This window comes from Plecotus auritus (assembly GCF_963455305.1).
Source record: "Plecotus auritus genome assembly, chromosome: 10".
Classification (NCBI taxonomy): Eukaryota; Metazoa; Chordata; class Mammalia; order Chiroptera; family Vespertilionidae; genus Plecotus; species Plecotus auritus.
This window is the reverse complement of record NC_137785.1, coordinates 3,231,452-3,246,939: the sequence shown is the minus strand read 5'-3', so window position 1 is coordinate 3,246,939 and position 15,488 is coordinate 3,231,452. Positions and strand designations below refer to the sequence as shown.

Here is a 15,488-nt window from a genome sequence, read left to right as displayed (position 1 = left end):
AGTGAGTGAGGACCGATGGATGGACTGATGGACGGAGAGAACGATGGACGGATGGACGGATGGACGGATGGATGGAGGGATAGATGGATGGTTGGATGGCTGGATGGACGGATGGACGGATGGTTGGATGGATGGATGGATGGATGGACGGTGGATGGATGGATGGAGGTTGGTCTCAGAATGACCCGGGTGTGTGCGCTGTGCATCATTTCTGAGATCGTGTGAAAACCAAGGGTCCCCCCAGCACCCCTTTCACACACGGGGCGTGGTTTCTATTCAAAACCAGCGAAATCTTGTGGTAACTTGTCCTTCTCTGACTGACATATGTCACCCAGCCTAAGACAATCTAGGCTCATCCAGCTTTGGCAAATGGTAGGGTCTCATCCCTTTTTATGGCCGAGTAATGTTCCCCTGTGTCCAGGCACCACCTCTGCTTGATCCCGTCCTCTTATTCATGGGCCCGTCGGTCCCTTCCATAGCGTGGCGCTGGTTTTATGTTTCTCTGATGCCATGGCTGTCTTTGTTGTTGGTGGTGATTTTTGTTTGTTTTTCCATGACTTTCTTAACGTGAAAGGAACTCAAACATTCTAGAAATGACCAGGCAAATCCCTGCCTCCTCCCCCATTTCCAGTGACAGGAAACCTCTGAATCCCCAGGGTTTCCTAGCTTCATGCTTTCACACATGTGTTCTCACTTTCCACACACAGGAAACTCTAGGGAACCTCCTACACACACACACTCACACACACACACACACACACACACACACACACACAAACAAACCTAGGGTCCCATCCTCCTGACTCTCCAGCGACCTTGCCCTGACCTTCAGGTGGGCCCCTACCTGTGGTGGAAGGATCCCAGGCGGCCCTGTGCTCATAGCTGCTGCACTTGAGAGAAACCTGGGCCCTGAGAATCCTGGGAAGTGGCTCTTGCCTCTGGAAGGTCCCTTAGGGCCTGTGACAATTCCTCCTTCTTGTTGGTTAATCCTCACGGAGGATGCTTTACCATTGAATTTTAGAGACAGTGGAAGGGAGAGCCAGACACAGAGAGAGAGAAACATGGATGTGGGAGAGACACATGGATTGGTTGCTCCTGCACCCGCCCTATCGGAGCCCAGGAATTGAGCCTGCAACTGAGGTACGTGCCCTTGACATGGATGCTTCAGTCCAAGGGCCAACACTCTATCCACTGAGCCAAACCAACTAGGGTGAACATTTCTCATTACAAATCTTGCTACCTTAATATTTCAAAGAGCAAAGAGCATTTTCTGGGATGGGATTATCTGGATGAGACCCGTCCATCCATTCATTCAAACATATCCGGAAACTGAGGGCAGCGGGTGGGAGGTGGGTGGCAGGGAACTTGGTGGGGATAGGGTTTCCCTTTGTGGTGACCCAAACTCGGTTCTGGCCCCAGACAGTGGTGACGGTTAAAGAGCGTTTCCAAGGCACTTAGTGGCCCCAAACTGCACCCCTTAAAAATGAGTTAGGCCCTCGCTGAGGAGCCCAGGTGGTTAGAAAACCCGGTCAGGGCGCGTACATACCTGGACACACAGATCTCTCTCTTTTTCACTCTCTCTTCATATGCTTGGTTAGGACGATGCACTAACCAACAGCCGCCCGGCCAGGCCCCTGCATCTTGCCTGGAGCAGAAGCTATAAACGCTGGTGTGATTATTGAAGTAGATTTTGGAGCCCCGCCAGTGTGGCTCAGGTGTTGAGTGTCGACCCATGACCCACAGGTCACTGGATTGTTTCCTGGTCAGGCACATGCCCAGCTTTCAGGCTGGATCCCCATTGGGGGGCCTGCAGGTGTCAACTGATTGATGTTTCTCTCTTTCTCCCACTTCTTCATTCCTCTCTCTCTAAAATCAATAAAATGAAATATTTTTTTAAAAAGAGGAATACTATGGGTTAACCTCCATGGCATTAAATATGGGGCCAGTGAGGGGTGTTTAGTACTGGGTGTGTCATCAGGGTAACTCATGGCAATCTCTCCTCTCTTTCTCCAGCACTGTGGACCTGTTACCCTGTGTCTCCCTTCTTTCGCTCTCCCTCAGGACCTGACGTCAGGACCGGTTCGCTCCAGTCCCCTTGGAGACGTTTCCAGTGACGATGGCTACAGACCAGATGTTTTCAGATGGTCACGGGGACCCGCAGGGCAGCCTGGGCTGGGAGCTGCCACGGTATGGACCGCCCCTTGGACGCCTCACTGAGGGGCAGTACTGGGACTCCGAGAGGGGGCACGTGCTCTTCAGGGCCTTCCACCCCTCGGAGCACTCGGACCCCCTCCGGAGCCTGCACACCATGTCTGAGCTCCTCCATCGCTGGCTGAGGCCAGATGTGCGCACCGTGAAGCAGATGATGGACCAGCTGGTGCTGGAGAAGTTTATGACCTGCATGCCCCTGGAGCTGCAGGTCCTGGTCAAGGAGAGGAGGGTGCAGAGCTGCGATGAGCTGGAGGTCTTGCTGATAAATAAGGAGAAACCCAGGAAATGGGTGAGTGGGACCCTCATGATGGGCGGGGGCAAGGGAGGCCAGTAAATGTACACAGTAGCATTCTTTAATTTTCTCTTTAAAATAAATTTTTTGTTGATTTCAGAGAGGGAGGGAGAGAAAGAGAGAAACAACAATGATGAGAGAGAATCATGGATTGGCTGCCTCCTGCATGCCCTGCCCACCCCATTGAGGATCAAGCTCGCCACCCGGTGGTGTGCCCTGGCTGGGAATCGAACCGGGATCTCCTGGTTCATAGGTAGATGCCCAACCACTGAGCCACGGTGCCCAGGCCACATGAGCATTCCTTAGATGGACATCTTCTTCAGACATTGGATCTCGCATCCTGAGCTTCACTTTTCCAATGACCTCAGAATAAACCAGGAGGTAGACTTGTCAGTTCTGCCTCACAGGCGGAGAAACTGAGGCACAGACCAGGTGCAGGCCTGGCGCCTTCTCCCCAGAGAGCCTTTGGAAGTGTTGGGAGACATGTTTGGTTGCCACCATGTGGGCGGTTGCCATGTTATTGATTGATTTAAAGAATTCCTTTTTAGAGAGAGAATGGGGAAGGGAGAGAGAGGGAAACATCCCTGTGTGTTCCTCTAAAGTGTGAGTGTGAGGAGGACACACACAAGGAGGAGGGTGACTCCCGGGTCTTATCCTGTTTCATTTCCTCCCACAGACGGTGGTCACCTTCCAAGGGCAGGACTATCTTCAGGAGAATTCCGACGAGGAACCCGGGGACACAGACCTCCGGATGGACTTGTCCCTGAAGTCCCCATCCCCCGTAAGTAAGCCGGGGACACATCCTGAGAACAGCCCGGAGGTCCACAGAGAGCCGGGGAACCAGCCAGGACCCAGTGACATGGTGTGGGGACAGGTGAGTGTGTGATGCCCTGATCTGTGGGGACGGGTGGGAGCCGGTACAAGGGGACGTGGTGCCCGTAGCTGCTACAGCATTTGGGGCATTGACACAGGCTGGAAAGGGACCCCTGAATGCATCCAGGGGAAGCATTCAGTCCACGGGCCTTTCTGAACCAATGTGGGCCATAAAGATCCACCGACCTTTGACCTTTGGCCAGTAGAAATCTAATGTTCCTCTAGGCATTATCAGGCGTGAGCAGTGGGGAGAGCCGGGTCCAGAATCGCTTTGCTTCCACAATTGGAGGCAGCGAGCAGTGAGATGCCCAGGGGAGGTACGCCTGGAGAATGAAGACTAAACACTGTGGCCCTGGCAGTGTTTTTAGTGGTTCCAGCATCGGACCCAGGACTGTAGGGCTGTGGGTTTGATTCCCAGTCAAGGGCACACACCTGGGTTGCAGGTTCCCTTCCCTGCCCAGTTTGGGGCGATTGCAGGAGTCAACCACGCATGTGTCTCTCACATTGATGTCTCTCTCTCTCTCTCTCTCTCTCTCTCTCTCTCTCTCTCTCTCTCTCTTCTCCCCCTCCCCCCCCCCCCCCCTTTCTTTCTCTCACTTTCTCTCCTCCTCTCTTCCTTGCTCTCTAAAAATCAATGGAAAACATATCCTGGGGTGAGGATGAACAACAACAACAAAAAGAGTAAGAGTATAATATATGGGCTTGACATAAAGGTGTGATGGGTGTACATAACGACAGACTTGGGAGTTGGGGGTGATGGGGTTGGCCCCAAGGAAGTCTTTCCCACCCCTGGCTTCAGACAGGTCTAACCAACCTTGGTTACCCACTGGCAGGGGCAGAACGTCCTCACGCCGGAGACGATTCCCAAGACAAGTGACCCACAGGGTGTGAGGCCCATGGAGAAGTTGGAGAAGTTAGAGAAGGATGTGATGGAAGATGGGGAAGAGGCAGCAGTTCTCACATCTCCAGAGCCTCCGCTTCCCAGCAGTCCTGGTGAGTATGGAACTGGGCTTTAGAGCCATTATTGATGCTCCCTCTGCTGGGAACCCGGCTGGGCATCCAGTGTGGTCTTCTATTGGGCCAGTTGGCTCTCAATGCCAAGCCTTCCCCATCACGGACGGACTCCCTGGTGTTCTAAGGTCTAGTCCCTCGGGTTTGTTGGTTGATGGGAATGTTCTCACCCAACATCGGCTTTGGTTCAGAGGCCTTTGGTAGAGTAGTAGTGTTATACTTTTTAACAAGTGTATATTTTTAAAAATATATATACTTCAATTGATTGTTAGAGAGAGTGCAGAGGACATAGAGAGAGAGAGGAACATCGATGAGAGCGGAAATCATCGTTTGGCTGCCTCCTGCTTGGCACCCACCGGGGATCGAGCCCCCAACCCGGGCATGTGCCCTGACAGGGAGTGGAGCTGGCGGCCTCTTGGTTCCTAGGTGGATGCTCAATCCCTGAGCTGGGCTGAAACTGCTTTTATTACCGTTGTGTGTTGAATCCTTTCTTTCAGGAGATTCCGTGAGGACAGAGGGGGAGCTGAACCTGGAAGAAGGAATGGGCCTTGACCATGTGGATGCTGCTGACGTACCTCCCACCCACGTTCCAGAGACACAGGCTTTGACTCAGCGTCCGAAGAGAAGAGGTTCTTGGAATCCAAGAGGTGCCCCCAAGAGAAAACGGGGCAATACTCCCACCCCCCACGAGGAGCCTCAAGAAGCAGCCGTGCCGCTGGACAGAGGACAAGTCACCGGACAGCATGAGTCCAATTCAGCCGGTGCATCAAACACCGTGGAGCCAACTGGTCACCTTGTTGGCAAAGAATCCAGGAGACAGATCCCGTACGAGTGTCAGGACTGCAGCAAAAGGTTCAGTTATAAGTCGCAGTTAGACCTTCACCGGAGGTCACACACAGGAGAGAGACCCTTCCAATGCCGTTACTGTCCCAAGAGATTCATTCAGGCCTCGGACCTGCACGTCCACCATCGCATCCACACGGGCGAGAAGCCGTACCGCTGTACCATCTGCAAGAAGAGGTTCACCCACGAGTCCACGCTGCGTGGCCACCAGCGGGTCCACACCCAGGAGAGGCCGTACCAGTGCGACGTCTGCCCCAAGAGGTTCAGCCACCGAGGGAACCTCAACGTCCACATGCGCACCCACTTGGGACTGAGGCCCTACCGGTGTCCCCAGTGCCACCGGGCCTTCCGCCAACTGGGGACGTTTAAACGCCACCAAAGGACATGCCAACCAGGCGCCCCGAGGGACCGGGTCCCTTGTGACCCAGAAGGAAAGGAACGGGTCACCTCTGGTGCAAAAATGGTCTCTGAGCACTTAGACAGAGGGGGTGCTATGGATTAGAATTGGGGTCCTCCAATAAATACTCATGTTCCCTATGGGCCCCATATGGTGTCAGTCTTGTTTCAATAAATATTTCACTATTCAGCCCTTATCCCTCCTGTTGTCCTTAATTTCACTGTAAAATAGGGAGGTCCCAGGCCAGATTCCCTACAGAATACCCAGTGCAATGTGGATGTCAGATACACCACATTTTTTATTTTGTAAAAAAAATATATTCTTACTAGTGACCGGGTGCATGAAATCCGTGCACATTAAAAGGGGATTAATTAGAGGAAATAATTTAATATTGCTATTTTCCCTCTCTCTATAACAGAAGTGTCAGAGATGAAAGAAAATTAGTAAAATGTATATGAAAACCTTCCTCCTGTCAGAGTCTGGGGCACACCACGGGACCCAGAGTCAAGTCCACACCCACCGACATGCACCTCAAAATTACGTGAGACCCTGACCTGGCCGGGCCCCCACCCATTGGGCTGGATCCAGACCCGGCCAGTCCCACCCTTGTCAAGCCCTGCCAGGCAGGGGGCATAGCCTCAGGTCCCCTGGCCCGGTGCCAGGATTGGGGGCATGGCCTTAGGTCCCCCAGCCCTGAGCAGGGCAGGGGGCATGCCTTGAGGTCCCCCATCAAGCCCCACCAGGTGTGGGGGCTCAGCTTCAGGTCCCCCGGCCCTGCACCAGGAGGGGGGTGCAGCCTCAGGTCCCCCATCAAGCTCAGCTGGGTAGGGACGCAGCCTGCATTCCCCCAACCCAGCACTGGGGGTGCACCTTGAGGTCCCCTGTCAAGCCCTGCTGGGTGGGGGGCATGGCCTGAGGTCCCCTGTCAAGCCCAACTGGTGAGGGGTGCAGCCTGAGGTCCCCCTGCCTGGCACTGGGGTGGGGGGAGCAGCCTGAGGTCCTCTAGACCAGCACCAGAATGGGAAGAGCACCTTGAGGTCCCCAATCAAGCCCCACGGAGGCGGGGGAGGGCATAGCCTCAGGTCCCCTGGCATGGCACTGGGGCGGGGGGTGCAGCCTGAGGTTCCCCAGCCTGATGCCAGGGTGGGGAGCACGGCCTGAAGTCTCCTGTCAAGCCCTGTCCTGGGGGGTCGTGGCCTGAAGTCCCCTGTCAAGCCCCACAGGGGCAGGGGGAGGGCATGGCCTCAAGTCCCTGCTGATTGCTCCTTAAGGCACCTTAAGGGAACTTGGCCTCAGCTGTGGGTGCAGCCATCTTTGTGCTGGAGTGATGGTAAATTAGCATATTCCCTCTTTATTAGATAGGATTCATTTCTGAGAGGAAGGGGGAGGGATTAGAGAGATAGAAACATCAATGATGAGAGAGAATCATGGATCAGCTGCCTCCTGCACACCCCCCACTGCGGAACAAGATTGCAACCTGGGCATGGCCCTCACCAGGAATTGCGCTGTGACCTCCTGGTTCATAGGTTGACGCTCAACCACTGATCCACGCTGGCTGGACCAAACTAGTTTTTAAAAAATATTTAATATATTAGGCTAACAGCTGTGGTAGTAGGGAGGGGAGGACTGTCTGAGAGAAGGTAAAGGGATTAGACAAAGAATTCATATGCAGGGCCCATGGGCACAGCCCAGTGGTGAGGGCCTGAGGGCAGTAAGGGTGGGAACTGGGTGGAGATGGGCAAAGCGCAGGGGCGGGGCCGGGGCGGGGGGCGGTGAGGACAGCTGTAACAGCGTCAACAATAAAAATAAAGTTTAAAAACATTGTTTATTGATATGAAATACAAGTCACATGAAATTTACCATCTTAACTATTTTTAAAATAGATTTCTATTGATTTCAGAGCGGAAGGGAGAGGGAGAGAGAGATAGAAGCATCAATGATGAGCGAGAACCATTGATTGGCTGCCTTCCGCACACCCCCCACTGGCGATTGAACCTGAAACCCAGGCGTGTGCCCTTGACCAGGAATCGAACTGTGACCTCCCGGTTCATAGGTCAATGCTCAACCACTGAGCCACCCTGGCTGGGCTTTACTTTTTATTTTTATTTTTAAATTGATTCTAGGGAGAGAAAAAGAGAGAGAGGAACCGAACCTGGGACCCTCCGTTACCCTCGGCACCCAGGCCCACGCTGGAACCACTGAGCCACACCCGCCAGGGCCGGGCCTAAGTGTCTGGGTCCTTCCAACGCTGCAGACACGTGCCGAGGAGCTCAGAGGCCCACACCCCCATGGGACCGCGGGGCGTTTCTCTCCCGGAAACCCTCCCTATCTAAGCCGATTATGAAAAACGGATCAGTGCCTGGTCTCTAACCAATCACAGGGCGGGGCGGGAGCAGGAAGTGATGCCCGGAGCGTGTATATAAACAGGCGGGTTTCAGCCCCTGGCACAGAGCTCGCCAGTGCAGGCTGCAGGAGGTGCGGTTCGGGCTCGGGCGCTGCGGAGGAGGTGAGTGGGGCGAGTGCGTCCAAGACCAGGCGAGGCCGGGCGCTTTGAAGTGAGTGAGGAGCGATGGATGGACCGATGGTCCTAGAGAAGGCTGGCTGGATGGATGGATGGGTGGATGGTTGGTTGGATGGATGATGGATGGATGGAAGGATGGATGGAAGGATGGATGATGGATGGATGGAAGGATGGATGGAAGGATGGATGGATGGATGGAAGGATGGATGGATGGATGGACGGTGGGTGGATGGATGGGTGGATGGATGATGGATGGATGGATGGATGGATGGACGGACAGATGGAGGGATGGATGGATGGTTGGATGGATGGATGGACGGATGGGTGGATGGATGGATGGAGGTTGGTCTCAGAATGAACCGGGTGTGTGCGCTGTGCATCATTTCTGAGATCGTGGGAAAACAACGGTTTCCCCAAACCCCCTTCACACACGGGGCGTGGTTTCTATTCAAAACCAGGGCATTCAGTCTTGGCCACTGTTGGCATTTTTGACGGAATTCATCTTTATTTTGGGGGGTGAATGGGGGTGCTGTCCTGTGCATCTCAGGGTGCCTTGCAGTGCCTCCCCTCCCCTGCAGCCCTGGCTGTGACAACCATGAGTCCCTTCTCCGTGTCTGGTAGTGAGTGTGGTCACTTATTTTGTTCTTCAGATTCCACATCGAGGTGGCAGCCGTGGTCGAGACGATGTGTCAGACTTAACTCTGGGACCTGGAACCTCTCCGGTGACAGGAATGAATCCCGTATCAGGAGCCCCGAGTCCCCCTCCCCGACCCGATGGAGCTGCCATCGCCACCACGAATCCGGCGGTGAGCGCAGAGATGTGCTGCTACTGCTTTGATGTCCTGTGCTGTCACCTCTATGGCTTCCCTCCGCCCCGACTTCCCAGATTCACCAACGACCCCCATCCGCTCTTTGTGACCTGGAAGACAGGGCGGGACCAGCGGCTTCGCGGCTGCATTGGGACCTTCTCCGCCATGAATCTTCACTCGGGACTCCGGGAATGCACGTTAACCAGTGCACTGAAGGACAGTCGATTCCCGCCCCTGACCCCAGAGGAGCTGCCGGAACTTTCCTGCTCTGTGTCCCTCCTGACTAACTTCGAGGAAGCCAGTGATCATCTGGACTGGGAGGTCGGGGTCCATGGGATTCGAATTGAATTCAGCGATGAGAAAGGTGTCCAAGGGACAGCCACATATTTACCTGAGGTTGCTAAGGAGCAAGGCTGGGATCAGATCCAGACAATAGACTCCTTGCTCAGGAAAGGTGGCTTTAAGGCCCCAATTACCAGGGAATTCAGAAAAACCATCAGACTCATCAGGTACCAAAGTGAGAAGGTGACCGTCAGTTATGCAGAATATATTGCTTCTCGACAGCACTGTCTCCGGAATGGCACTGTTCATGCCCCGCCCCTCTACCATCATTCCTCCTGACACACGGCTACATGCCCTGTCCTGCCATTCAGTCAGTGCATCCAACACCATGGGGCCAACTGGTCACCCTGTCGGCAAAGAATCCAGGAGACAGATCCCGTACGAGTGTCAGGACTGCAGCAAAAGGTTCAGTTATCAATCTCAGTTAGCCCTTCACCGGAGGACACACACAGGAGAGAGACCCTTCCAATGCCGTTTCTGTCCCAAGAGATTCATTCAGGCCTCGGACCTGCACGTCCACCATCGCATCCACACGGGCGAGAAGCCGCACCGCTGTGCCGTCTGCAAGAAGAGGTTCACTCACAAGTCCACGCTGCGTGGCCACCAGCGGGTCCACACCCAGGAGAGGCCGTACCGGTGCGACGCCTGCCCCAAGAGGTTCAGCCACCGAGGGAACCTCAACGTCCACATGCGCACCCACTCGGGCCTGAGGCCCTACCGGTGTCCCCAGTGCCACCGGGCCTTCCGCCAACTGGGGACGTTTAAACGCCACCAAAGGACATGCCAACCAGGTGCCCCAAGGGACCGGGTCCCTTCTGACCCAGAAGGAAAGGAACGGGTCACCTCTGGTGCAAAAATGGTCTCTGAGCACTTAGACAGAGGGAGTGCTATGGATTAGAATTGGGGTCCTCCAATAACTACTCATGTTCCCTATGGGCCCCATATGGTGTCAGTCTTGCTGGTTGTTTCAATAAATATTTCTTGATTCTACTCTTATCCCTCCTGTTGTCCTTAATTTCATTGTAAAATAGGGAGGTCCCAAGAGAGTGGCCAGATTCCCTGCAGAATGCCCAGTGCAATGTGGATGTCAGATACACCACCTTTTTATTTTATATTTTTTATATATTTATATATATATATTTGTATTGATTTCAGAGAGGAAGGCAGAGGGAAGAGAGAGATAGAAACATCAATGATGAGAGAGAATCATTGATCGGTTGCCTCCTGCACGCCCCCTACTGGGGATGGAGCCCACAACCCCGGGCATGTGCCCTTGAATAGAATTGAACCTGGGACCCTTCAGTCTGCAGGCCAATGTTCTATCCACTGAGCCAAACCGGTCAGGGCTCACTGAGCATCAGATTTTGAGAGAGAGAGAGAGAGATTGGTTGCTTCCTGTGGGCACCTGGATCCAGAATTGAACCCGCCACCTAGGCATGTACCCTGACTAGGAATGGAACCGGCAACTTTTTATTGCACAAGATGATGCTGGCCAGGCAACATTCACTGATGCTCTTGTGTGCCGTGACCAGGAATTGAACCAGAAACCTTTGCGTATCTGGACAATGGTCTCACCCGCTGAGCTGCCCAGCCGGGGTTGAACAGTTTAAGTTGTAACTTGTTTTTATTTATTTATTTATTTATTTATTTATTTATTTATTTATTTATTAAATAACTTCCTTTTTAAAAATATATTTTATTGATTTTTACAGAGGAAGGGAGAGAGAGAGAGAGAGAGAGAGAGAGATAGAAACATCAATGATGAGAGAGAATCATTGATCGGCTTGCCTCCTGCACGCCCCCTACTGGAGCCCACAACCCAGGCATGTGCCCTTGGCCGATATCGAACCAGGAACCCTTCAGTCCGCAGGCTGACGCTCTATCCACTGAGCCAACCCAGCCAGGGCTGTAACTTGCTTTTAGAGGTCATTTGTAGAACTATTATAACAAATATCCGCTAGATAGCAGCAAACGCCTTTGCATATATTCTGCTAAATGGTTTTTTTTTTTTTAAAAAAAAAACACAAAAGACAAACCATGTCCTTTGTAATTTTATTTAGCCTCGACTGCAGAATGGCAGAAAGCTGTACGTGTTAGAGCAATTTCCTGTTATCCCTTATAAGCACATTTTCAAAAGATAATGTGTAGAGCTTCAGTAACGCTTTTATTTCTTCTTACGTTTTCTACTCCTATTTATTGGAATGTACTTTGAGGTCTCTTTACTGTATGAATAAATAATTGGGGCGTGTATTTAAAAAGAAAAAACATAACCCGCCTGGCCGGCCTGGCTCAGTTCGATTCCCGGTCAAGGGCCCATGCCCGGGTTGCGGGCTCCATCCCCAGTGTGGGGCGTGCAGGAGGCAGCCCATCAGTGATTCCATCTCCTCATGGATGTTTCTCTCTCTCTCTCCCTCTTCCTTCCTCTGTGACATCAATAAAAATGTATTTTAAAAAATATATCAGTCTGGCCCTGGTGAGTTTGGCTCAGTGGCTGAAGCCTTGGCCTCCCAGATGGACGGATCTCGGGTTTGATTCCGCTCCAGGGCACATACCATGGTTGCAGGCTTGTCCGCCGGCCTCCCGTCAGCCACGAGGTGCAGGGCTGGGGGTGAGGGGCCAAGGGAGGGCAACCAATCAGTGTGTCTCTCTCACATTGATGTTTCTCTCTCTGTGTCTGTCACACTCCCTTCTACTCTATCTAAAAATCAACGGGGAAAAATATCCTCCGGTGAGGATTAACAACAACAACAACAACAAAAATACACCAGTCTGGCGCCTGGCTGGATGGCTCGGTTGGTTGGAGCATTGTCCGGTGTACCAAAGCTTAACAGGTTGGACCCCAGGTCAGGGCACATACCCCAGTTGTGGGTTTGATCCCCGGTCAGGGCACATTTGGGAGGCAATCCTATAAAATAAAGAGCTAATATACAAATGGTTGTCATCCCCTCCCGCAGGGGGACCTGAGGCCAGGCGGGGGGCTTGACAGGGGTGGGGCTGGCTGGGTCTGGGTCTCGCACAATTTCAATTTGGGCATGGGTGGGCGGGGACTTGACTCTGGGTCCCTCGGCATGCCTCAGACTCTGACAGGAGGAAGATTTTCATATACATTTTACTAATTTTCTTTCATCTCTGACACTTCTATTATAGAAAAAAGGGCAAGTAGCAATATTAAAATATTTCCTCTAATTAATTCCCTTTTTAAAAAAATTTTTTTAAAAATATATTTTATTGATATTTCACAGAGAGGAAGGGAGAGGAATAGAGAGCTAGAAACATCCATGAGAGAGAAACATCAATCAGCTGCCTCCTGCACACCATCCACTGAGGATGTACCCGCAACCAAGGCACATGCCCTTGACCGGAATCGAACCTGGGACCCTTCAGTCCGCAGGCTGATGCTCTATCCACTGAGCCAAACGGGTTTCGGCTCTAATTAATTCCCTTTTAATGTGCATGAATTTCATGCACCGGGCCACCCACTAGTTGATTGATGTTTCTCTCTCACATCAATGTTTCTCTCTCTCTCTCTCTCTCTCTCTCTCTCTCTCTCTCTCTCTCTCTCTCTCTCCGGAATCAATAAAAATAAAAAAAGGAAGCAATCTGGGAGTCTGGGGAGAGATGCCCCAGTGTACAGACCAGGGGGTGGACACCCCACAGTGCCATGACTTTGCCTGGAGTTAGGCAGTGGCCTGAGAAAGATGAAAGTCAGAGAAACATTCAGACAGAGCGAAGGGCCGATGCCGTGGGTGCCTCTGCTGCACATGGAGGCAAAGAACATCGAACACGTGGCTCTGGGGGTCCCCCGAAGGGACACCCACCAGGGGGAGCTGGTCTGAAGGGGGGCCCACGTGAGAAGGTCTGTGGGACATCCCTGGAGACATGTCTGGAGGGAGACACCCACCCTGGCCATCATCCCCGAAGGGTATCGGGGTTCAGAACCAGGGGAAGGAGTGAGGGCAGGGAAAGGGACCCCGGGAACGGTGGTGTTGGCGGGGCCAGGGGAGAGGGAGGCGAGTGGAGAGCAAACACTTGCAAAGTATCAAGAATCCGCACTCCTGCGGCCTCCCCAGGACCGGGCAGCTGGGAATGCACCCGAGGCTGACCTCCTCGTCCCAGGAGAAGTCACAGGCGGATATGGGCCACTTGCTCCTGGAACGTGGGCGGGGAGTCCCTCCAGTACCAGACAGGTCACTCATGTGCAGACGCCAGACGCCCACCATCAGTCCTCGCCGGGCCGAGGAGCTGGCCGCCTCCCAGGCTGGCCTTCCTGCCAGGCGGCCTGACCCTGTTAGACAGAGAGGCGCAGGGGGCCTCCGCGGGTTTCAGGAACGTGCCCCTCACGGCCCCTTGCTGCCAGCTCTCAGGAGTGATGGGGTCAGGGGCAGGCGATCACCCCAGCCCTCTCTATGGGCCTCCCTTGGGCCAGGTAGACACCCCATGGTAGACACTGAGCACCCACCTTGTTCTAGGCCTGGGTGGGTGCTGAGGAGACAGAGAAATCTGGGTTCCTAGCTCATTCTCAGAAGGGATATTGCATGGCCCTTCTGGGCAAATCCCTTTATATATATATATATATATATATATATATATATATATATATATACACACATATATACACACACACACACACACACACACACACACACACACACACACACTGAGTGGCCAAATTATTATGATCTCTGAACACATAATAATCTGGCCACTCAGTATATATATATATATATATATATATACACACACACACACACACACACACACACACACACACACACTAGAGGCCCGGTGCATGAAAATTCATGTACTGGAGGGGGGAGTCCCTCAGCCCAGGACTCCACAGTCCAGGAGCCCTCAGGGGCAGGAGACGACCCAGCCATCAGGGGAAGGCGAAACCCCCATCACACCTCTGCTGCTGCCACTGCCGGCAGCACAAGCCTTGGCCGGCCCTGGTTACCTGAGCTTAGGGGGCCCTGGGTGGCTGGGGGGCTGAGGGGACTGGGGGACTCCGAAGGCAGGCGGGCCTGGCTGTGCCACACACCTGCGGCCCCAGCAGGGCTGAGGGGACTGGGTGCTGCCATCTTGTGGCTGTGGGTGCCACCATCTTTGAGGGCGTGGCAGTCAATTAGCATATTCCCTCCTTATTGGCTGTGGGCACAGTCCTCTTTGGGAGGGCATGATGGTCAATTAGCATATTCCCTCTTTATTAGATAGGATATATTAGAGGCCCGGTGCATGAATTCGTGCACGGGTGGGGTTCGGCCAGCCTGGCCAGGGGGAGGGGACATGTGCGGTTGGCCGGCCTGCCTGCTGGTCAAACTCCTGGTCGAGGGGACAATTTGCATATTAGCCTTTTATTATATAGGATATACATGGAGTGGCCAGATTATTATGCATTCAGAGGTCACAATAATCTGGCACTCAGTATATATATCCTATATAATAAAAGGGTAATAGCCCTAGCTGGTTTGGCTCAGTGGATAGAGCGTTGGCCTGTGGACTGAAGGGTCCAGGTTCGATTCCGGTCAAGGGCATGTACCTTGGTTGCGGGCACATCCCCAGTGGGGGGTGTGCAGGAGGCAGCTGGTCGATGTTTCTCTCTCATCAATGTTTCTAACTCTCTATCCCTCTCCCTTCCTCTCTGTAAAAAATCAATAAAATATATTTTTAAAAAAAGGCAAAAAATAAAAAAAAATAAAAGGGTAATATGCAAGTTGACCCTAACAGCGAAACAACCAGGAATGACCGGTCGCTATGTTGAGCACTGACCACCGGAGGAGCAGACACTCAATGCAGGAGCTGCCCCCTGGTGGTCAGTGCGTTCCCACAGGGGGTGCTCTGCTCAGCCATAAGACGGGCTGACGGCTGTGAGCGCTGTGGCTGTGGCAGGACCCTCTCCCACCTCCTAAGCAGCACTAAGGATGTTCAACTGTGGCTTAGACCCGCTCCCTGCTGGGGCGGGGGGGGAACAGGGCCTAAGCTGTCAGTCAGACATCCCCCAAGGGCTCCCGGGCTGCCAGAGGGATGTCTGACTGCCAGCTTAGGCCCAATCCCCCGGGGAGCAGCCCTAAGCTGGCAGGTGGACATTCCCCGAGGGGTCCCAGACTGCAAGAGGGCACAGGCTGGGCTGAGGGACCCCCCAGAGTGCATGAGTTTTCATGCACCAGGCCTCTAGTGTGTGTGTGTGTGTGT

The 15,488-nt window shown here is 53.2% G+C and overlaps 1 protein-coding gene across 1 annotated transcript; it reads left to right on the top strand.

Annotated features, from left to right (window-relative positions):
• Positions 1-2,116: 2,116 nt before the first annotated feature.
• LOC308235282 (uncharacterized protein) lies at positions 2,117-10,881 on the top strand (the record flags this gene model as incomplete). Its single annotated transcript, XM_080644043.1, has 7 exons — positions 2,117-2,500; positions 3,180-3,377; positions 4,210-4,369; positions 4,885-5,682; positions 8,878-9,474; positions 9,611-10,090; positions 10,832-10,881. The coding sequence occupies 7 exons, from the start codon at positions 2,117-2,119 to the stop codon at positions 10,879-10,881; spliced, it is 2,667 nt and encodes an 888-aa protein (XP_080500169.1).
• Positions 10,882-15,488: the final 4,607 nt, after the last annotated feature.